Raw genomic sequence first — 23640 nt, forward strand, 5'->3', positions numbered from 1 at the left:
GGGCGGGGAGTGGGAGGCTGATTCTATTAATTTGAAATTGCTTTTTTAAAACGTATTGTCCCACTTTGGGGGGTGGGGGTGGGGTGGGGGGGCCGATGCTGGGTCCTCCTTGCTGCCTGGGCGCTTCTCTAACTGCAGTGAGCAGAGGACTACTCTAGTGTGTGGGCTTCTCATTTCGGTGGCGTCTCTTGCCAAGAGCACAGGCTCTGGGGCACACAGGCTTCAGTAGTTGCAGCTCCCTGGCTCCAGAGCACGGGCAGTAGTTGTGGCCCACGGACTTCGTTGTCCCAAGGCACGTGGGATCTTCCCGACCAGGGATGAACCCACGTCTCCCGCAGTGGGCGGCGGATTCTTTACAGTTTCAAGGTGAAAGCTGGGCCAGTTATAGTGAAACATCTTAGTGAAACTAAGATGTATCCTAACAAGTTGAAAACGGTTACAGTAAAAAGTTGTTTTTTCCAGCAGTTTGCTTACATGTCCAATTAACTGAATGTATATGAGATAAAAGGTTCCAGGTAAACTTTTTAAATATCTTTCCCCAACTCGTTGACAACAGGAAACGTTACATGTTTGATAAATTATATGTAGTTTATAAATATCTAGATCATTCCCAAATAAGATAAACGAGTAAAATACTACTAAAAATAGTATTTTGCCTTACAACTCTATAACCATTTGTTTTTGTCTTTGAAATCTTCGGGACTCGGGACAGTAAACTACACAGAACAACACAGCATTTTCCCACACTTTCCATCAGATCTTACTCCCTTCCTGGTGAGGCCCTCACATACACAGCAGCAGTGGGCACCTCAGAAGACACGACAGTCCCCTTCAGGTCACAGACCAGGCCCTGGTCCATCCCTACCCAGAGTAGAACGCCCCTGCTCAGCCCAGATCTCAGCCCTCAGGAATAGGAGGACTCAGAGTCCTGAAGCTCAATGAAGGATTCAGATTGGAATCACCTGGGGAACCTTAAATATAATTAACGTTGGTTCTCACCCCATTTATTTGAAAGGGACTCTGGTCAGGGCACAAACATGTATTTACAAAGTGCTTCTTTGATCTAATGTGAAGACTGGGTTGAGCATCAAGAATGAATGAACGGATAGTGAAAATGTGGTGTGTGTGTATATATATAGAATGGACTATCACTCAGGCATAAAATCTTTCTTTTTTTGGCTGGACTGTGCAGCCTGGGGCATCTTAGTTCCTTGACCAGGGATTGAACCCAGGCCCTGGCAGTGCAAGCACTGAGTATCAGCCACTGGACTGCCAGGGAATTCCCTAAAATAAAGAAATATTTCCATTTGCAACAACATGGAAGGTACTAAGCTAAGTGAAAAAAGTCAAAGACAAATACCACATGGTTTTACTTATCTATAGAATCTAAAAGAGAAAAAATTGCAAAATACAGTGAAAACAGACACACACAAAAAATACGTGATTTACAGAATGGGGTAGAGGAGTGAATTATGTGAAGGAGTTTAAAATGGGCACATTGACAATTACACAATAAGTAAGTCAGGAGCATGTATAATATACAGCATAAATAATAGGGTCAATAATATGGTGAGAATTTTGTTTGGGCACAGATGGCTACTAGACTTACTGTGGTGGTCATTTCATAATGTATGCAAAAATTAAACATTAAACATTACACCTGAAACAAAAATTGTACAGCAATATGTTTCAACTAAAATTAAAAAGATGTTCCATTGAGGAGAGACACCATACTAAACTAATTAATATAGGTGGCAAGGCCCATAACCAGGGCAGTCACCTCACTTGATATCAGAATAAAGACTTTTGAGGAAAACCACACAAATGCATGACAAAGCTGATCCAAATTTTAAGCCTGGTAGAAAATAACACAATTCTTTCTAGGGAGAAACTTGACAAATGTACTGAATGTGATCAACTTTATAAAAATATATATGCCTTTGTGGTCTTGAAAGAGTTAATGTAATATAGAAACCATACAAGAATGTTAAGACTTTACAGCAATTACTCAGGATACTTCACAAGGAATTCACACTAGACAGAAACATGACAAATGTAATGGGGAGATAAATCTTCACACAATCCTCTCAATGAACTTACAAATAAGAAAACTTACAGTGGGAGGAAACTCAGTCTATTAGGTTTGAAATAACCAATCTCAGATGTTAAATTCTACAGAGAATTAAAAGTTAAAATTTTTTAAAATCCATGAGTTGATACTTGTCAAAGGATCAGACATCTGTGGAAAGACCTAATTATCTGTAGATAGTACATTGTTTACTCAATTATCTGAGGTCTCGTGAAAAGGGTCCATTGTTAATGACCTACAACCTGAAGTTTGAAATCTGTTGATGTTATTGTTCCATTATCTGCGTTTCATTTGTCACCATGATAGTCTCAGGAAAAGACGGGTAAGATGAAACCCCACCTATTTCATTAGGTGGGGTTTATTCATATCTATGAGACCAGGAAAACTAGGACACTGATTTTAAGAAGATGGTATAAATTTGAAAGCATGGGGACAGCCAGAGTACATATGTAAAAATATTATCTAAAATATGCTTTGGGGACCTCCCTGATGTGCTTCCCTGGCTCAAATGGTAAAGAATCTGCCTGTAATGTGGGAGACCTGGGTTTGATCCCTGGGTTGGGAAGATCCCCTGGAGAAGGGAATGGCAACCTACTCCAGTATTCTTGTCTGGAGAATCCCATGGACAGAGAACCCTGGTGGGCTGCAATCCATGGGGTTGGAAAGATTTGGATATGACTAAACAACTAACACACAACACACACACCTGGTGGTACAGTGGCTAAGACTCAACCCTGAGTGCAGAAGGCCAGAGTTCGATCCCTGGTCAGGGCACTAGATCCTAAATGCCAAAACTAAAAGATCCCATGTGCTGCAACTAAGACCCAATGTGGACAAATTAATTTAAAAATAAAATATCATGTTTTTGGTGGCCATGACACCTTCTCTAGATATGTTGTTACAAATGAGGGCCATCATTGATGATTATATGCAAGATTATTCTAGCAGATGGTCAAGAAGTAGAGTAGAACTTGACACTGTGAAAGTGAGGTTTTCATATGTGTTTCATGATGAGCTACATGTGGAAGAAAAAAAAAGCAGGGGAACAATGGGGTTTTTTTTGTTGTTTGGTTTTTAGCTGCACATCATGGCATGTGGGATCTTAATTCCCTGACCAGGAATTGAGCCTATACCACTGGCATTCGAAGGCAAAGTCTGAACCAGTGGACCACAGGAGAAGATCCTCTCTCCCTTTTAAAAGGGAATAGCTGTTATCTACCATGGTGGGGGTGATGGTGGTTTAGTCATTAAGTCATGTCCTACTCCTGTGACTCCATGGACTGAGGCCCACCAGGCTCCTTTGTCCTTGGGATTTCTCAGGCAAGAACTAGAGTAAGTTGCCATTTCCTTCTCCAGGGAATCTTTCTGACCCAGGGATTGAACTCGCATCTCCTGCACTGGCAGGTGGATTCTTCACCAGTGAGCCACCAAGGAAGCCCTTTGTTGTCTACCATAGATTATGGAAAATTCGTTTTATTTCAGAACACTGCAGACAGAGTATTACTGAAGTTAATTCAATGAAAAGAACAGGAGTAGAGAGTGCTTGACAGGGATTTAAATATGCACACTGTTTTTACATTTTGATACTATTTTGTTTTGAATGTATCACTTTCCATATCTAAATTAACGAATGAATGAAACTTCCCTGGTGGTCCAGTGGCTAAGACAGGACATTCTCAATGCAGCTGGCCCAGATTCAATCCCTGGTCAGGGAACTAGGCCCCACAAGCCACAACTAAGACCCACCAGAGCCAAATAAATAAATAAAAATAAATATTAAAATAATTAATACCTGCCTGCAATGCATTAGACCCAGTTCTCCTGTGTTTCCTGCATTGGCAGGCAAATCCTTTGCCACTGAGACACCTGGGAAGCTCCATAGCAGTTACATTACTATATAATTAATATGAGTCTAATCTTAAAATATATTTGGAAGTGATGTTAGAATATTTCCCAATTACAAGCCTCCTGTATATTTCTCACATTCAGGTACGGTTAAAAAGCATTTCAAAATGGGTTCTTTGATTCCTTGCCCTGATACTGGAATCAGAATAACTATATCAAAATTGGCAGTCCAGTGGTTAGGAATTGGCACTTTAACTGCTGAGAGTGCAGGTTCAATCCCAGGTCAGGGAACTAGGATCCTGCAAGCCACATAGAATAGCACCGCCCTCCCTCCCCCAAATATGGTGAATTATTTAAGTGTATTTAGAATCAGATAGAGCAGAAAGGAAATAAATCTTTGACTCATAAAACATAAGGGCTCTAAAAAGTTTTGCTTGGTATTTCAAACATGAGGCAAAGTCACCATATGTTATGTGGAATATTGTACTCTCGGGATAAAGAACAAAGTCTTTCGATATAATCTCTCCCTAACACTTTTTCCCCCTTTGTTTTTCTTTGTTCAAGAGAGAAATATTAAATTAGAAATTTCACATCTATTATTAAAATTATGGTACCCATTTAATGCAAATGGCTAGTAATATCAGAAAATAATGACTAGGATTATTGTTTCATGAAAATGAGACCAAATCTATAATCAAAAAGTGTTTTGCCTCTCAACCTTCACTCTTCTTGGTCTTTCAGCAGCCATATTGCTGTGAGGACACTGAAGACTAAGTGCTTATGGAGGCTGAAGGGGCAGAGCACTCATCACATCCCACATGGCATCTTCTGGAGCTTCCTGTTTGGTGAGAATGATAAACCTAATTGTTTCAGTTACTATTTGCCAAGTGGCCTCTCACCCACGAATAAAAACTATCCTACCCGAGAAAAAAAATTACTACTTTGTCATGGGTGTAGAATGGAGCATTACTCAAAGAATCCTAAATTGAAATTGTGTATTATAGCGGGGGAAGGAGAGAATGGAATGAATTGAGAGAGTAGCACTGAAACATATACATTAACATATGTAAAACAGACAGTTAATGGGAAGTTGCTGTATAACACAGGGAGCTCAAACCCAGTGCTCTGTGACAACCTAGAGGGGTGGGATGGGGTACGGGGTAGGAGGGAGGTTCAAGAAGGAGGGGGCACGTGTAAACTTATGGCCGATTCATGCTGTTGTATGGGAGAAACCAACACACCACTGTAAAGCAATTGTCCTCCAAATAAAAATAAATTAAAAAAAAAAGAAAATGTTGTGGATTAAAAAAACTTCATGAAGACATTTCTTCACTGATGAATTAGATCTGTTTAGCACATGTTGGAGAAAATTCACAATGTGTGAATAAATCACACTGTGAGAATTTATGACAAACATTCAAAATGCTTGGGTGTAATGTAACAGAGTAAGGAATTTGGTGCCACAAATACAATATGATTACATGTTTATTAGACTATTTGACTTACTGCTCTATGAGCCTACCTATTACAGAACCCTTTGCACTGATAAAGTGCATTCACACACCTGCCAGTTGAAAATGGTTTCAATCACTGGATATCAAGCAGGAAATAAAATCAATACCCTGCCTTCAAGGAGCATATTCTATAGGGGAAAGTCACCAATAATTAAATCATATATGATACTGTTAAGTACTATTAAGGTGTACATGTACAAAGATGGAGTGACAGGGTGCCCTAAATTAAACAATGTGTTCAGAAAATGCTCATGTAACAAGAAGACATCTGAATAAAATCATTCATTATTTCAAAGTGTGTGCCATCCAGATACAAATGGGGACCCATGAAACAAAGGATCTAAGTGGCTTCTGGCATCCTGGAACATAGGACTTTGGCTCATTTTCCATTTCTGACCTCCAGAACCGTAAGAGAATAGACTTGTGTTCCTTCCAGTCTCTCAGTTTGTGATAACTTGTTAAAAGTAGAAACAGGAAATTTAAGGAAATAATGCACGTACAGAATCAAAAGAATCTATACAAATTTCTAGAAAAAAGTATAATTTGCAAGGTGTCAGGACATAACGTGCAAAAATCTATTGTAATTTTATATGCATGCAATTTACAAATGGAAACTGAAATTAAATATAGAATACGATGTTTGCTCAAAAAGAAGAAAAATGTGTAAATCTAACAAGATAAAGACTTTTATGCTTAAAACCTACAATGGGAAGGAATGAAATCAAAGACGATCTTCTATTTAGGTCACCTGAGAGAAACATAGGATATTCACTGAACTGTTAATAAAACATACCAGATTAATTGACTGGAAGATACAACATAAGAAGTGATATTAAAATATCCCAAGTGACATACAAGTTTAATGCATTTTCCATCAAGATTTTTGTAGATTCAAACAAGATTATTCTAAAAATAACAGAGAGAGGCAAAAGAACTAGAAGAGCTAAAATACCTGAAAAATATTGCAGTGGTTGGAATCGCCCCACATAATCTCAAGATTTCTAATACAGTGACAGGAATCAAGACTGTGTGGGATTTGTGGAATAACAGACGCAAAGACCAATGGAGCAGAATGAGGAGACAAGAAATAGCCCTCCATCACTACAGTTTTTCCCAGATGGCACAGGGGTAAAGAATCCATCCCCCAATGTAGGAGATTCAAGAGACGCAGTTTCAAGCCCTGGGTGGGGAAGAAGCCCTGGAGGAGGAAATGGCAACCCACTCCAGTATTCTTGCCTGGGAAACCCCATGGACAGAGGAGCCTGGTGGGCTACAGTCCATGGGGTCACAAAGAGTTAGACACGACTGAGCACACAGTGCACAGGACATTAACCCTTGAACATCACAGGTTTCAGCTGTGTGGATTCAATTATATGGGCATTGTTTCCTAATAAACATTACTACAGTGTAGGATCTGAGGTCAGTTGAATCTGAGGATGCAGAACCACAGATATAGCAGGATAGCATTAAATTATACATGGATTTAGAACTGCTCAGGAGACTAAACCCTAACTCCCTGCCTTGTTCAAGGGTCAAGTGTACTTCCCATTACTTTTTGACAAAGGTACCCAGGCAACTCAATGAAGGAAGGCTGGTCCCATACATGTGCTCGTCAATGAAATATTCATAGTACAAAAGAAAATTTCTCCATTTAAACTTTACATCTGTCAAACATCAGCAAAAAGTTAAACAATGGTCTAAAACAAATTATGGAACTTTACACTATAAGAGATTTAGGAAAAATGCTATAGAACAAAAACTTCAGAATCTGGAACTTAATGCAGAGTCCTTAGACATGTCACAAGAGCGTAAGCCAGGGAGAATATACAAAAACCTTAGAGTGAAAAGGGTTTTTGCCCTCAACCTTCAGCCTTTTCAGTCATAGAGCAGTCATGTTACTATAAGGTGAAGATTAAGTACTCATGGAGGTTGCAGAGGCAGAGGACCCCATCGCACCCCACATGGCAGCCTCTGGACTTCCTGTTAGATGAGAATGATAAACCTCTTACTACTTTCAGTCCCTGTTCTCCAGGCGGTCTGTCACTCACAAATATAAACTGTCCTACCTGAGCAATAAGATTACTATTTCACATCCATGGCATTTGTGAGATAATCTTGAGAATGAGTTAATTAATAAATTCCTCCTCTTAAGGCCTGACCACAATAAAATACATTTATCTGGTCTCTATCCAGAATGAATTGTCCAATGAAGCCTAAGATGTAGATACCTGCTAAAAGCCTTGTCGTATCACTGTATTATTAAAGTCTCTCACCAGGATGGGTCACCTGATGGTAACTCGGGCTGGACACTGAAGGATTTGCCACACTCATTATATTTGAAAGGTTTCTCTCCAGTATAAATTATTTGGCAGATCTCAAGGTATGAACTTGGGCTGAAGACTTTGAGATACTTAGTACATTTATAAGGTTTCTCTCCACTATAGATTATGTGATAGAAAATGAGGCTTGCAGGCACACAATCTTTGGTATATTCATGGCATTTGCTTAGTTTCTCCCTACTCTGAAATCTCCAGTGAATTGTACGCTGTAAATTTTGAATGAAGACTTCCCACATATGTCGCACTTACATAGTTTCTTTCATGTATAAATTATCTGATACTTAGTGAGGGTTGAGAACTCAGTAAAGGCATTTCAAGTTCATTACAGCTGAAAGCCTTCTCTATGTTATGTATTCTCTGATGAACTGCAAAAAGTGAATTTCGACTGAAGACCTCCCCACACTCATGACATTTGTAAGGTTTCTCTCCCGTGTGAATTCTCTGATGCTTTCCAAGGTTTGGTTTTTGAGAAAACAACCTGCCACACTCATTACATTTGAAAGGTTTCTCTCCAGTATGAATTCTTTGATGACTTTCAAGATTTGAATTTCGACTGAAGACCTTCCCACACTCATTACATTTGTAAGACTTTTCTTCAATATGAACTCTCTGATGCTTTGTAAGGTATGCTCTTTGATTAAAAAATTTGCCACACTCATTACATTTGTAAGGTTTTTCACCAGTATGAATTCTCTGATGACTCACAAGATTTGAATTTTGACTGAAGACCTTGCCACACACATTACAGTTATAAGGTTTCTCTCCAGTATGAATTCTTTGATGACTTGCGAGATTTGAATACTGATTAAAGACCTTGCCACAATCATCACATTTGTAAGGTTTCTCCCCAGTATGAATTCTCTGATGTCTTCCAAGATGTGAATTTTGACGGAAGACCTTACCACACTCATTACATTTGTAAGGTTTCTCTCCGTTGTGAATTCGCCGATGAATTCTAAGGCATGAATTTTGACTAAAGACTTTGCCACATACATCACACTTACATAATTTCATGCCTGTATGGATTACCTCATGTGTGGAGAGGTGAGAGCCACGATTAAAGGTTTTGCCACACTCATTGCATCGGTAAGGTCTCTCTCCGGTATGAATTCTTTGATGACGTTTAAGGGAGGAATTCTGACTACAGACTTTGCTACATACATCACATTTATACACTTTCTCTCCTGTATGCCTTATCTGATGTCTACGGAGGGATGAGCCGTGATTAAAGGTTTTACCACACTCATCACATTTGTAAGTTTTCGCACGAGTGTGAGTTGTCCAATGACTTACAAGGTGTGACTTTAGACGAAAAACATTGCCACATACACCACACTTATATAATTTCTCTCCTGTATGGATTAGAAGGTGTCTACTGAGGGAGGAGCCATAATTAAAGAATTTACCACACTCGTGACATTTGTAAATATTTTTTTTAAATATATGCAGTTCATCCTGAAAACTTAACACAAGTCTATTTTTAATTGGCTTCTTTCCTGCATTCCACCTACCTTGTCTATCTCTTCTGTGAGTTACATTTTCCTTATGTATTACAGGCATTCCTTTGTAATTTCTTTCATCATTCTTCCACTGACACCCAAAGTCATCTTCCTGGATTTCCGTGAAGCAAAAATATTTCATTTCAGGGCTTTCTTGTCTTTCCAATGTCACTGTTTGGAATGCATCTCCTCTAGCACTACTTGCTATTGGTTGTAATTTCTTGACCACATGTATATGAGAGATATCTACAAGATACAAAGAACCATAAGGTGTTTTACTCAGTACAACTCATGAATAAAGTGTAATGTTGAATATATGACATTAAACCAAAGGTAGGGAACTGCCTGGCAGTCCAGTGGTTAGGGCTCTGTGCTCCCACTGCAAGGGTGATGGGTTCGATCCCCAGTCAGGGAACTAAGATGTTGCACAGCATGGTCAAAATAAAATAAAACAAACCAAAAGTACTACTTATGCCCAATAAGGTTATGAAACTTCCGAATCATGACCTTAAAAATTTTAGGAACACTAAAGGAATAGGACTCTTTACTAAAGAGTGATTATATGTAAGGTGAGAGTATGACATGGTTGGATACCATCACCGATTCAATGGACATGAACTTGGGCAAACTCCAAGAGATACTGAGGGACAGGAAGGCCTGGCATGCTGCAGTCCATAGGGTTGCAAAGAGTCAGAGCACAACTTAGAGACAGAACAATAACAATAATGACAGCTGAGTTCTAACACCCTGTGACAAAAACATTCACACTAGACAAATGTAGGTTAACTCTCAAAGAAAGAATATTTTGTCACTATGACACCAAAGCATATACCAATTAACAATACATATACTGTGGTCTCGCTATTAAGAAGACAAAAGATATTATACTGTACATATATTCTGTATTCTATGTCATACAAATAAATGCTAAAGACGACACAATCCACTGTAATGTACATAATCCAAAACAAACTTATCTAATGAATAACTAACTGGTAGTATGGAATTACAAAATACAGCATACAAAAATGGAAGAATTTGTTAACACAATTTTGCACAAAAAATTTTTCTGAATATCTGCTATAGAGCTATGTACCCATAAAGAATATGCATTTTACAACATTAACAAATGGTACATGTCAGTTGTACTCTATAATAAAAGCTGAAAAACCATCATATATTAATTACAATTAAGAGTTAACCAATAAAATATTCTAGAGTTATGTAATCTAACAGCAAATAAATAAAGTCATTCCCAGCCTTCACTGAACACTTAAAATTCTCCAGTTCATTGGCTCTAAAAAGATATGTAATAAACAGCAATTTGTAAATTTATCAACTAGGGTCAGACACAATGTTGATTAGCACAAATTGGAGATGAAAAGCATACAAGATGTGATGCAAAACAGTATTATAATAAACATGACAGAATATTAATATAACTATTTATAAAAAGTAACTTTTCAGGCTTCCGTGGTGGCTCAGTGGTGAACAATCCGCCTGCCAATGCAGGAGATGTGGGTTTCACCCCTGATCCAGGAAGATTCCACATTCCTCAGAGCAACTAGTCTGTGTGCCACAACTATTGAATCTGTGCTCTAGAGCCTGGAAGCTGCAACTACCAAAGCTTGCACACCTTAGAGCCCTGCTTCACAACAAGAGAAGCCGCAACATGAGGAGGCCGCACACAGCAGCTAGAGTGGCCCCTGCCCTCCACAACTAGAGAAAAGCACAGGAAGCAATGAACAGTCAGCACAGCCAAAAGTAAATACGTAATTGTTTTTAAAAGCAACTTTTCAATCATGATTATAAAACATGCAAGAGTCTAAGCCATCAAAGAACACTAATTTGTTTCAAAAGGCTTGTTTTTAAAGGTTTAAAAGGCATGAGGTAAATCAACACAAGTTTTCAAATCACAGGTTTGACTCACAGATTTCTATGCATGACCACAACTGATACAGAAAGTACTGAGAGACACAGGATTTGAACCGGAACTAAATCTAAAGGATGACTGCTCACCCCAGCAGTACAGATTACAAAATATTAAAACAAATACCAGGAGTTTAAAAAGAGTATTCCAAGGGAGACACAAAAGAAGTCTGCCATGTAACTAATAATGTTATTTAGCCACCCTTCCTGAAAATGGTTTTTCTAAGTCTTCACAGCTGCACATAGTGATTTTGGTCATGTCATGAGAAAGTTGTACAACAGAAAAAGAGGGACCATTTTTATACTGAGTGATGTGGAAGGTGGAGCGATGAGTGAAGGAGTGCTGGGGAAACTGGGATGAAAATAATGATTTAAATATGTGAGCAAAAGAAAGTCTTCCCACATAAAAGTACCATGTGAAGAAAGGTCCAGAATGAGAAATGGCATGAGTGGAGCACAAGGTATATGCATATGTGGGAGCACAGCTGGTGATTGTATATCGAGGTGAATATAACTGTACCAGAGAGCAGCCAAGATGGCGGAGCAGACGTATCCTATGCTCACTTCCTCTCATGAGCACAATCATCTCACTTTCTTTCCCAAGCACCAAAATCACAATAATCTGCATTATGACCATCACTGACAAAGACTAAAATCTACCAGAAAATATCTGCTACAACTAAAGCCATAAAGAAAGAACCCCAACAACACAGGACGGATGGGGCAGACCCATGACACAATCAAATCTCATACTTTGTGTGGGTGACAGACAAACTGGAGAATAATTACATAACGCAGTTTCTCCCACAGAAGCCCCACATCAGACCCTCCAAACCAGGGGTCCAATATCAGGAAGAGGAGAATGTGAATATAGTTTTCCTGGAATACACTCCTACATCATTTCCTCTGGCTCATAGAAGATGGTCATTAGTATCTGGAAACAAGATTGACACCATGTCCTTGAGATGGGCTTTCATGACAGTCCTCAAAGCCAAGAAAAGAAAAAAAAACAGTGGGGAAAGACTCATCAGTGAGGCTCTCATGATACTTTCTATCTCGTATCTTACAACATGCTGACCAATCTACTAAGTAGCTTCAACTGGTGACTTAGTACATAGCAGGAAAATATTAAAACACTTAAGGAAAAGCATTGTCCATCAAAACTTTCTGTTAGTAAATTCACCCCACAGAGAGTCCATCCTGAGCTGTCTACTACAAGTGGATTATCATAGTAATGAAACTGGATAAAATTATAGACTCTAGGAATATCTATTTCAAAAGCAAGTTTCACACTCAAGATTATAAACTTTTCTACTTGAAGGCAAAAATGTGCTAGTTATTTTTATATGTCTCCCAGAGCCTAATGAAAGCCAATACAATAATTAATCTATTTCTTTATTATTTAATCACACATACACACAAAATCCCTCAAGTTTCAAAAGGTAAAATCATGTAAAGGTAGAAGAATATGGAATCAGGAGAGTATACTGATTAGGTACAGCCATAGAAGAGCCATAAGAGAGTGGAAAAAATACAAAATTTGGTGAAGAGATGAAACCATGCACTCAACCCAAGATGCCAAACCAATAGCTTGAAAGATACACATATTTCCCCGGTGAGGAACTAGGAAACAAAAAAAGAGGATCTCTTTGTCCACTGTCTTTGTAGTTTTGCCATGTAAAATTAAGCGAGACCCAATCTACCTCCCTGTTTCACACATCCCTAAAGTGTGTGGCAAAAATCAGAACAGAAGAAATGGCTGCGAAATCTAAACAAGGGGAGAGGGCTTGAGACAACAGCTCCCTGAAGGTGCCACATGGAATCAAAAAGCATGTGCTTTTGATTTTGGTCAATGCCTTCCCATCTTCTGATTAGATCTTCTAAGAACACAAATGGGGATGAAAGAGAGAAAAGCCCAGGGAGTGAGTCTGGAAGCATCAACTCTTATATATATAGACTGAAAACTGAGCATCCAATGAAATGGAGTCCAGAGAGAGAAGTGAAAGGGGGTAAAAGACCCTTTTAAAGCAACCCTCTTCACGGTGCTCAAAGTCAACCAACAACGAGTTCACAGGGACCAGATGGCAGGGTGTAGATCATGATGAAGACTTTGCTTTTGTTTCTGGTGGGGCTGCACCAGAGGGTGAAAGAATACATTCCACATGTTGAAGAACAGAATGATAACCCACGAGTAAGAAAAATGTGCTCTCAGCATTCTCAATAAATAAACTTCTGTTTTCTGAAAAGAAATCTCCCACGTGGGTAGAGTTACCCAAAGACCAGTAAAACTGCCACTTCCTCTCTGCCCTTCTGAGATCTAACCTGTGCTCAGACTTTTGATACATTTCTATCCTCTTGGTGGTTTGCTCTTTTCATGTCACTCTTCACAGGCTAGAGCTGTTCTTCTTGTTTCAAGATGGAAATAATATTCTGATCAGAAATAGAAATTTCTGCTTCTCAAAAGAATAAAATGTGAAGAGCTGGGGCTTTTCTAGCTCTTTGTTCAGGTGAGGAGTGAGGACATTGAACACGGGTCTGAAAACCTCTATCACAGGTTGGTCTACCACTTGCCTCCTACTAAATGCAGAGGAAACAGTGTAATATTCAGATAATGAGCTCTCTTCCAAGAAGTAGTGGAGCAAAAGCACAGGGGCAGAAAAAAAGAGAATCAGATATTTTAAAAGTTTGCCCTCAGCCTTATAAATACTTAAGCTCTGGAACAATGCCTGATGTATCATGAAATGGATTAAACATTTGCAGAAAAGCTAAGCTTAAACTCATGATACCACATCATGAAATTTTTCATGTCTGAATCAACAGGGATTTCAGATCAATCAAGCAAAACAGGGGCTCCCAAGGGGCACAGAAGGGAAATGCAATGATACCCAAGGACAGATTCCAATTTCTGAAGCGAAGTGATCCTCACCCACAGAGATCAGGTTCCTGAGGGTCTCCACCATCACATCCATGTAAAAGGCCCTCTGAGCAGGGTCCAGGCATTCCCACTCCTCCTGAGAGAATTCTACAGCAACATCCTTGAAGGTCAACTGTTCCTGAAACAAAAATATCTCATCAAAGGGCCATGAAGAGAGTTATTTTTGCACAAAATGAGAAGAGGAGAGAGGAGTAAGGATCCGTTTAATTGAAGTATGTATTCTGACAGATCCAGGTAAAGGTATCTGGAGCAAATTATGCATCCGTAATTTTAATTTCTTATCCCTTCTCATAGAGATTATGATATCCTCCATACAATGTAGGTTTTTCACTTTTTCTGGACAACACACAAACAACCTAGAAATAAAATTCAATAGCAGGTGGTCTATGTAGAAATGTTACCTATTATGTTTTACATACCATGTGATATTCAATATCTAGATGAGCTACAGCACCAGTGGGATCTTCAGAGATGACAAAGTCCACAATGGCTTTACAGAAAGGTCAAAATCTGCAATCATGACAATTACAAGAGCAATGACTCGAAGTGTTGGAACACTTCCTATATGCCAAATTTCATTCTTAATAAATTTTTTACATGTATGAAATTGCTATAAACATAACAGCTCATTAGAGATGATCTCTTCCCATCTTACAGAGGAGAATACTGTGCCAGACACACTTGGAGACACTTGACTCAGGTCATGAAACTAAACAGCAATATCAGAACTCAGAGGGTTAGCCTCTGGAATTGAAGCTAAAGAATCAAACAGTTGAATAAGAGAAAAAACAGTATTAAAGGCACACTGACAGAGGGTTCATTGAGAAAATCTGAAAGAAGTTCATGGTGAACAACATGGAAGAGCATAAAAGATCATCATATACGTGGGCTCACACAGAGACACATAAGATGTTAATAATCTTATTGCTATTTAAACCATTAACATGATACTCCAAAAAAATTTTTGAGGTCAAGGATTATATTTAAGATATAATTTCAAGTGTAAAGATAGGTTTGAAATATGATGTTTTTATCAAAACCATGGACTTGTATTTCCATGTACTCACACACACACATGTAAACACACAATTACTTGAAAAGACAGGAGTTCCCTGATGGTCCAGCGGTTAGGATTCAGTGATTTCACTGCTGTGGCCCTGGATTCAATCTCTCGTTGGGAAACTAAAATCATACAAGTGGCTTGGCTTGGTCAAAATTTAAAAAAAAAAAAAAGATTTAAACATTCCACTGGAAGGCTTTTCTTTTCAGATCAGAAAGAAGGCAAGGATACACACTTCTGAACTACTATCCACCAAAGTACAGAAAGCCCTTATCAGAGAAATTAGACAAGAAAAAGAAATCAAACTTATCCAAACTGCAAAAGTAAAATTATCTCTTTTTGTGTAGATGACAACTTTTGTGTGTAAAAATAGTAAAGATTTCACAAGGAAATTGTTACATCAAAAAATAACTCTAGAAAAGTTGAAGGATACAAAAGTCCATGTGCAAAAATCAGGTAAATTTCTATACATAATGGTAGTGGTGGTTTAGATGTCTGTGTGTTCAGTCCCTCAGTTATGTCTGAGTCTTGTGACCCCATGAACTATAGCCCACCAGGTTCCTCTGTCCATGAGATTTCCCAGGCAAGAATACTGGAGTGGGTTGCCATTTCCTTCTCCAGAGGATCTTCCCAAACCAGGGATAAAATCCAGGTCTCCTGCATTGCAGGAAGATTCTTTACTGACGACGGTACCAGGGAAGCATATACACAGTGAACAATGTCAAAAGAAAATTTAAAAAGAATCCTATTTCTAAAGCACCATAAGGATACAACACTTCATAAGAAATCCAACAAAGACGTGAAAAACTTGTATACTGAAAACTATTAAACATTGCTAAAAGTTATACAAGGAGATACAAATAAACTGACATCCTATACTCTTGGATTGAAAGACTAAATATTCTTAAAATGAAATTACCCAAAATGTTTTATAGATTCAATCTAATCCCTATCAAAAGTCAAATGGCAATTTTGGTAGAAAATATAAGTTATTACACTAAAATTCATAAGGAATCTCCAAGAATCCCAAATTGCCAAAGAAGAAAGGAAGGAACCCTTATAGATTTCAAAACATATTACAAAGTAATCAAGATGGTGTGGTACTGGCATAAACACAGATACATAAAGCAGTGCAAGAGAACAGAATGCTCAGAATTGATTTTGCATATACGCAAAATGCATTTTCAGTGGTGCCAGGACCATAGAATAGAAGGAAGACAGTCTCAGTAATAAATGGTGCTGGGAAACTGGGTATCTACCAATAAAAGTATAAAGCTGGAACCTCACCTGTATCAAAATGAGAAACTTCTATGTGTCAAAGGAGGCAATCAACACAGTGAAAAGGTAACCTCCAAGGAATGGAGATGATGAAAATGGATTAAGAATCTCCATGTTTCAGAGATTGATTTCATAGTTTAAAATCAAAGGAATGGCAGAAATGGGGTTGAGGAGCAAACACATTTACCTAATTTAAAAATAAAACTGAAATATATTTTAAGGTTAAGGAAAGGGTCTTAAAGAAGCAGAAGAAAACTTCTGAGCCTCAGGAAGGAATTAAAAGCAGGAAAGGGAAGGGTGTCAAGAATCAAGGGAGTCCTCTGTGCCTCTCACACTTTGCTTTATGCAGTGGTTGTTTCTGCTTCATTCTGCTCTTTTTCTTTAGACTAGCTTTTCCTTACCCTCAAATTCAACTATATAGCAGAAAGGACTGTCCTTCAGTTCTTTAGATCAAAAGTAACTGTTCAATCTCAATAAAAGCTATCTGATTGGCCTGGTGGGTTGGATTCTATGGTAGATTACATTGCTGTTCCTGCTTCTGCTGCTGCTAAGTTGCTTCAGTCTTGTCTGACTTTGTGCGACCCCATAGACGGCAGCCCACCAGGCTCCTCTGTCCCTGGGATTCTCCAGGCAAGAATACTGGAGGGGGTTGCCATTTCCTTCTCCAATGCATGCATGCATGCTAAGTTGCTTCAGTCGTGTCCGACTCTGCGACCCTATGGACAGCAGCCCTCCAGGCTCCTCTGTCCACAGGATTCTCCAGGCAAGAATACTGGAGTGGGTTGCCATTTCCTTCTCCCATTGCTATTGCTAGAATTTGTTATTTCTCTATAGAAGAATAATAACATTCACAACTCTGTGACGGCTTCATGGTGAGCAGAGACTACTCTTTGGGCATGGCATGTAATATGTTTTGGCCAACGGAATTTAAATTGATATGACAGAAGCAGAAGTTTTAACTCTGCTCAGAAGTTTGTCCTTCTATGCTTCAGTGATTTGCTATTAGAAGAACAAGCTCTGAATAGCTACTGTTCCTTCCATCTGGACCTCAGAATAAACATATATGGGCCTGGAGCTAAGTCAGTCTCCACAAGCTGAACTGTAGGCAGTGTACAGACTCATAAAATAAGAATAGGTACTGGTTGTTGTAAGCGGCTGATACTTGGGAAGATTTATTAGGCAATATTATTGTGCATTAGCTGACTGATACAGAAATTTGTATTGAAAGTGGTACATTACCATAACAGAAGTCTAAAATATTGTCTCTGGGACTGGTAATGAACAGTGAGAAAACAGTTAGAGGGTGGTGAGAATGTGGCAACCCAAGTTATGCAGCGGCAACATATTTGGCATGTCTATCACCTGGGGTAACTTGGAATATACAGGATGTTATTAATTATCTTGAACCTTCAGCTAAATGGTTTTGAGTTGTAATATTGAAAATGTGAGCTGGTGGCTACTAGGTGAATTTGATGAGTTCAGATAAAAAAAGATTTGCAAATATAATTGACAGGGTCTATATACAGCCCAAACATTTCAAGCTTTCAAGACCACAATCAAATTTTTCAATCATTTCAAATATTTGTCCATTCAAATAAAACTTCAGGGCAAAGCCCAAACTCTGGACACTGCCATTAAGATACAACCTAAGGGCAAATAAAAAAAAACAAAACAAAACAAAAAAATCAAAGGAATGAAACACTCTGTATCACTGATATCTCTGAACTTTTCATTCCATTCCCAATCATCATGATTTTTAAACCATCAATATACCCATTTAGCTTCTGCCCAGTCACTTCAGTTGTGTCTGACTCTTTGCAACCCTATGGACTGTAGCCTGCCAGGCTCCTCTGTCCATGGGATTCTCCAGCCAAGAATACTGGAGTGGGTTGCCATTTCCTTCTCCAGGGGATTTTCCTTACCCAGGGATTAAACTTGCGTCTGCCTGCATCTCCTGCATTGCAGGCAGATTCTTTACCCACTGAACCACCTGCATTAGCTTCTAATACAGTATAAAAAGCCAGAACGTATTTGTCGTAATTAGTCTGTTTTAAAAAATGCACCAGGCGAAAATGCATATTAACACCTGACTTCCATGTGCAGCTTCTTTACCCTAGTTGATGGAGAGCAGACAGGGCATCCAGATGGGCCCTAAGCAATCCCTGCTGCCCAACAGCACTGAGACCTTGTCTCCAACCCGTGGGTGAGAAGCCCTGCCCAGGACAGTGCCCAGGGGAGCCTCCTCACAAGGGCCGGGTCACTGGGTCATGGGGAGACGGGATCTAAGTGGAGAGGACAGGCCCTGAGGGAAGGCCCCAGGTGAGTGTGCATGTACAGGAGTCAGACAAGGACACTTCAGAGTCGGACACGATTAGCAAGTCCAGAGAAGGGCATTTCAGGAAGGACAGACTGAGAATCAATTGAGAATACGACCTTACCTGAGAAATAGCCATTCCTGACTCCTTTTCTTTGCTCTTCCAGGCTTCTTCCTCAGTCTGAGTCTTTGGAAGTCAATCTTGAAAGGTGAAAATAGGCAGTTAAATGCTTAAAATCAACACACCCCCTTCCTATGCCCCAAACACACACACACACACACACACACACACAGGGAAGACCCCACCATGTGGAACAGTCTTCTGCTGCACATGGTCTCAGGAGGGACTCAGAACAGTCAACTCCTAGAGAGAGATCAACAAGTCAGTTCCTACATTTTTTTTCAGTGCTTGATAGATCTTTGAAGATCAAATAGTGTAGGGTATCCTTTTTTTCACCAAATATATATTTTTTCAGATTATTTTCCACCAGAGGTTATTATAAGATATTGAATATAGTTCCCTGCACTATATAGCAGGTCTTAATTATTCTATATATAGTAGTGTGTATGTTCTTCCCAACTTCTAATTTATCCCTCCTCCTCCTTCCATGTTTGGGAACCACAAGTTTGTTTTCAGGGTCTGTGAATCTAGTTCTGCTTTGTAAATAAGTTCATTTGTACCATTTTTTTTAGATTCCACATATGAATGAACTCCGGGAGTTGGTGATGGTTAGGGAGGCCTGGTGTGCTGTGATTCATGGGGTCGAAAAGAGTCAGACACAACTGAGCAACTGAACTGATAAAGTGATATCATGTGTGTCTGTCTGATTTACTTCACTTAGTGTGACAATTGTGTCTACCTACACCATGTGTTTCCACATATTATTATCCTGTCTCCCTATTTCTGTATCTTCGTCTTTTTGTTCCCCTCTACTTTTCTGCTGTTCCTGGCCCCCTATTTTCTCACACCTGTCTCACTCCACTCTGCAAATCATTCCCTCTCTTGATGCTCCTTCTAACCTTTCTGACTGCCCTACATCTCTATATATTTCTGCCTCTTTCTTCCCCCTTCTCTGCTTCCTCTGTGCCCTTCAGTTACACCCCTTCTCTGTTACACTCCTTTCCTCCCCACTCTCGGGCACCCCAGGTGGTGATGCTTCCTTCCTGCTCTCTCTCCCTTCGCTCTTGCAGTCAATAATTTTCCTCTCCTCTCCCAATCACCATGATGCTCTGAAGGCTATGGTTCCACCTTTTATCCTCTCCCAAACTGTGTGAAGGGCCTCATCATTGCTGCCACCCTCCTACCAGTAGATCTAGAGCCCCTCTCCCTATGTCACTATCCAATTCCTGGAGATCTGGCATTTTTAACTTAATTTTCGATTTTATTCACTTTCTGCTTTCAAGGCGTAATCACTTTCACTTTACTATTTACAAGTCCCGGTCTGTTCCCACTGGTTCTCCCTCAATCTTTATCCTTCTCAATTTTTCTGTCTCAGTCGCTCTCTCGGTCTGCTTCTCCTGATCCTCCTCGCCCCTGCATTTACGAGGATGGCGACTGAATAAGACGCCCGCGGACTGAAAAAGACCGTTTGGAACTCTGGACCGAAGAACACTGGGCGTCACAGGGATGGCCCACGTCACCACCTCTACCCTGGGTTAGGGCGGACCAGGAGAGGGGCCTTGACGAGCAGAAGGACGGGCCTGAGGAGACGCGAGGACTGAGGGGCTGCGAGCGAGGGGGTCTTAGGAACGGGGCTGACTCTCCAGAATCCCGGCACCGAGAAAGGACGCGGCCTCTCCGGGAGCGGGGCGGCCGGCGCGGCCTCGAGGGGCCGAGAGGGCGAGGCTGGGGGGCGGGGGGGGGGGGGGCCGCGAGTCCACCTCAAGGACGAAGACTTGACTTTACATGAGGCGGAAGGCAGAAATAGTAAAGGGTTTTAAGCAGGAAAATGTGGCGAAAGGCAGTGTTTGCGTGGACCGAAAGCAGAAAAGCCAAGGGCTTCGGTACTGGCCCCAGAGAAATTGAAAACCCAAAGGGAAACGGTCTGCGAACTCTTAACACACGTCTCGGTTTACATGGCAAGTGGGGGCGTGAGAGGGAATTTAAAGACCGCAGTGACTCCAAAACCCTGAAGATGGAGTCAAAGAACCGCAAAGCACAGATATAAGCTAGAAAAGAGAAACTTACGCTCTGCAGAGTGACCTTCGTCCCAAGCATTCCGTTTCCGGGTCTGCAGAGAACTGCGCGTGCGCGAGGCGAAGAGGCGGTGCTTCCTGGGCGGGGCCTGGGCGGAGCGCTAGCGACGGGGCGGTGGGCGGGGAGTCCAGGTCTGAGCCTGGACCACCCGAGGGCGGAAAAAGGGGTGGTGGAAAAGAGGGTGGGTCTCAAGGTCCCTTCCTTGACCGGCTTATTTGAAGTTTCAGAGAGTAACAATTTTAAGGTAAAGTTTGCATTTCTGTGGGCCAGTTATGTCCAAAGGTAACATAACTTTCAACTTGTTCCCTCTGAACAAGTTGAAAACGGTTTAAATAAAAGGTATTGTTTTTGCAAGCAAGCTGCTCTCCTGCCCTGCCAGTGAGGCCTTAAAGACAATTCAGGGTTCTGGAAATGTGGGTCTCCCAGAGTAGTTGACATAGGACAGTAGCTGGATGCGGGAGCATTTTGTGCAGTTAGAATTAATTTAAGCAGTTTAAGGAAACAAGAACTGAACTTGTCTCTCTATTACACACTAGAATGAGAAATACAAAACTTTCCCTACATTGTATGGTCTATTTCATAATGCAGAACAGCTTCTGTACTCCTATCTCTCACTGCAGAGGCCAAACTAAACACTGTTTAGTTCCAGAGACAAGGAGAAGATCTGGGATCTGATACTGGAGTACTAAGGGAAGTGATAATTTAGATTATTAACCATGGCTTTAAAAAGAGCAATATTCTTTTTAAATTGTTTTAAATTTTATTGCTTCTCTTTTTGCTAATGTGTTTTAATTATTTCCTTCTTTAAAACCAACTCTACAGTGACATATAAGAGCTATATAAACAGCTCTTCATGCAATCACATACATGATTGTATAAGTTTAAGGTATACAGCAAAATAGTCTGATTTCCCTATATTGTGAAATGATTACCACAATATGTTTAACTAGCATCCATCATTTAAGATAGATAAGATAAACAGAGAAATGGAAATAAGGGAAATTTTTTTTCTTCTGATGAGAACTGCTTTATTTGGTAAAATAGTTATTGTGTTCCACACTCAAATGCTTTTGAGAAAAGCTTGTTTACATCATAATATAATTAAGCCAATCATAAGTAAATATAATGCAATATCAAGTTCATTATGTGTTCACTCTGAGAGCAATTAATATTTACCTTTTCTTCTTAAGCCGTAATGTATTTTATATATTGGTGTTCTATTGCTGAGAGTTCTATCAAATCTGGTTAACAGAGCCTGTAAAATATACAGTACTCAGAAAACATGGGGATTTATTTTCATCTAAAGAATATTAACTTTGCTGTATTTCTGAGGGCATTTATTGGGAAAGTATATTCTGTTTAATATAAACCCTAAAGAAAGCAAAACTAGATTATCAACCATCTGATAACTTCATATCTACCCTCAATATTTTGATGGCAACATGTCATTAAACATCTACTTACAAAGTAGATTTTCCCACATCCCTACAGGTGGAAGGTTTCATCTATAGAAAAAATGGCCATCAATTGACATGATGTTTACATAGAGATATTAGCATTTGGGGGCTTCCCGGGTGGCACTAGTGGTAAAAAATATGCCTAATAATGCAGTGGGTGTAAGAGACTTGGGTTTGATACCTGGGTGGGAAAAATCCCCTGGAAAAAGAAATTACAACCCAATCCAGTATTCTTGCCTCAGCACTCCCATGGACGGAGGAGCCTGGGGGGCTACAGTCCATGGGGTTGCAAAGAGCTGGACACAAATTAGCAACTAAACAACAAAATTTCAATGCATTTTGTATATTGTTTTTGTGTTCTGACATCTTGAAAATCATACCTTCCCTTGAATATTTTGTATCAAAATCCTTTTGATTTTCTACATACACCATTTCATTAAATTTCCTATTGGTATTGTAACAAATTACCACAAACTGACTGCTTGAAAACAAAACGGATTTATTCTTTTGAATTCTGGAGTCCAGAATTATAAAACGACTTAAAGCACTACCCAGGTAAGAATTGTTTTGTTTTGTTTTGTTTACTTTCGTGGGTTTCAGAGGCCATGCCATCCTTTGGCTCATGACTCTTTCAGTTAATTTTTTCTAAGACAATTTTTAATGTTTATTTTTGACCCCTCTGAGGCATGTGGCAATCTTAGTTCCCCAACAAAGAATGGAAGCTATGTCCCCTGCATTGGAAGTGCAGAGTCTTAACCACTGGACCACCACAGGGAAGTCCCACCATCTTATCGCATTTAATTATTGCGACCTACCAATATAAAATATGAGCTACATAAAGGCAGTGCATTGATTTTGCTTCCTGATAGATCATCCATGGTTGAAATCATTCTAGAGTGACAATAAATGAGTGCGCTCTATCAGTGCAAAGACGGTTCTCATAAGTCAGGATATCAAATTCTCAAGTAAACCTATAATATCTGGGACTTCTGAGGCAGTCCAGTAGATAAGAATCCACACTTACAATGCAGAGGGTGTAGGTTGGATGGTCAGATCGTGGTCAGGGAAGTAAGATACCTTCGGGCATGACCAAATGAAAACAACAACAACAAAATCCGAAACATGTAATATTTGTGGCAGCTGATTCTTTACTCTGGTAACATTTCAACCATTTTTCTGAACAT

General features: G+C 39.7%; 1 protein-coding gene across 4 annotated transcripts; it reads right to left on the reverse strand.

The window, feature by feature from the left end:
• Nucleotides 1-5401: 5401 nt before the first annotated feature.
• Nucleotides 5402-21064, reverse strand: LOC113876080 (zinc finger protein 160-like). 4 transcript variants are annotated; one of them, XM_027514907.1, is made up of 5 exons: nucleotides 20991-21064; nucleotides 18927-19003; nucleotides 14142-14268; nucleotides 9299-9532; nucleotides 5402-7428 (listed from the first exon to the last, which is right to left on the reverse strand). In XM_027514907.1, the coding sequence occupies exons 2-5, from the start codon at nucleotides 18939-18941 to the stop codon at nucleotides 7361-7363; spliced, it is 444 nt and encodes a 147-aa protein (XP_027370708.1). In that variant the 5' UTR covers nucleotides 18942-19003; nucleotides 20991-21064; the 3' UTR covers nucleotides 5402-7360. The 4 variants fall into 4 exon arrangements, with proteins under 4 accessions (XP_027370708.1, XP_027370707.1, XP_027370706.1 ...); XM_027514906.1 differs by adding an exon at nucleotides 14570-14660 and having other exon boundaries at nucleotides 5402-9532; nucleotides 20991-21018; XM_027514905.1 differs by having other exon boundaries at nucleotides 5402-9532.
• Nucleotides 21065-23640: the final 2576 nt, after the last annotated feature.

This window comes from Bos indicus x Bos taurus, chromosome 18 (assembly GCF_003369695.1).
Source record: "Bos indicus x Bos taurus breed Angus x Brahman F1 hybrid chromosome 18, Bos_hybrid_MaternalHap_v2.0, whole genome shotgun sequence".
NCBI classification, from domain to species: domain Eukaryota; kingdom Metazoa; phylum Chordata; class Mammalia; order Artiodactyla; family Bovidae; genus Bos; species Bos indicus x Bos taurus.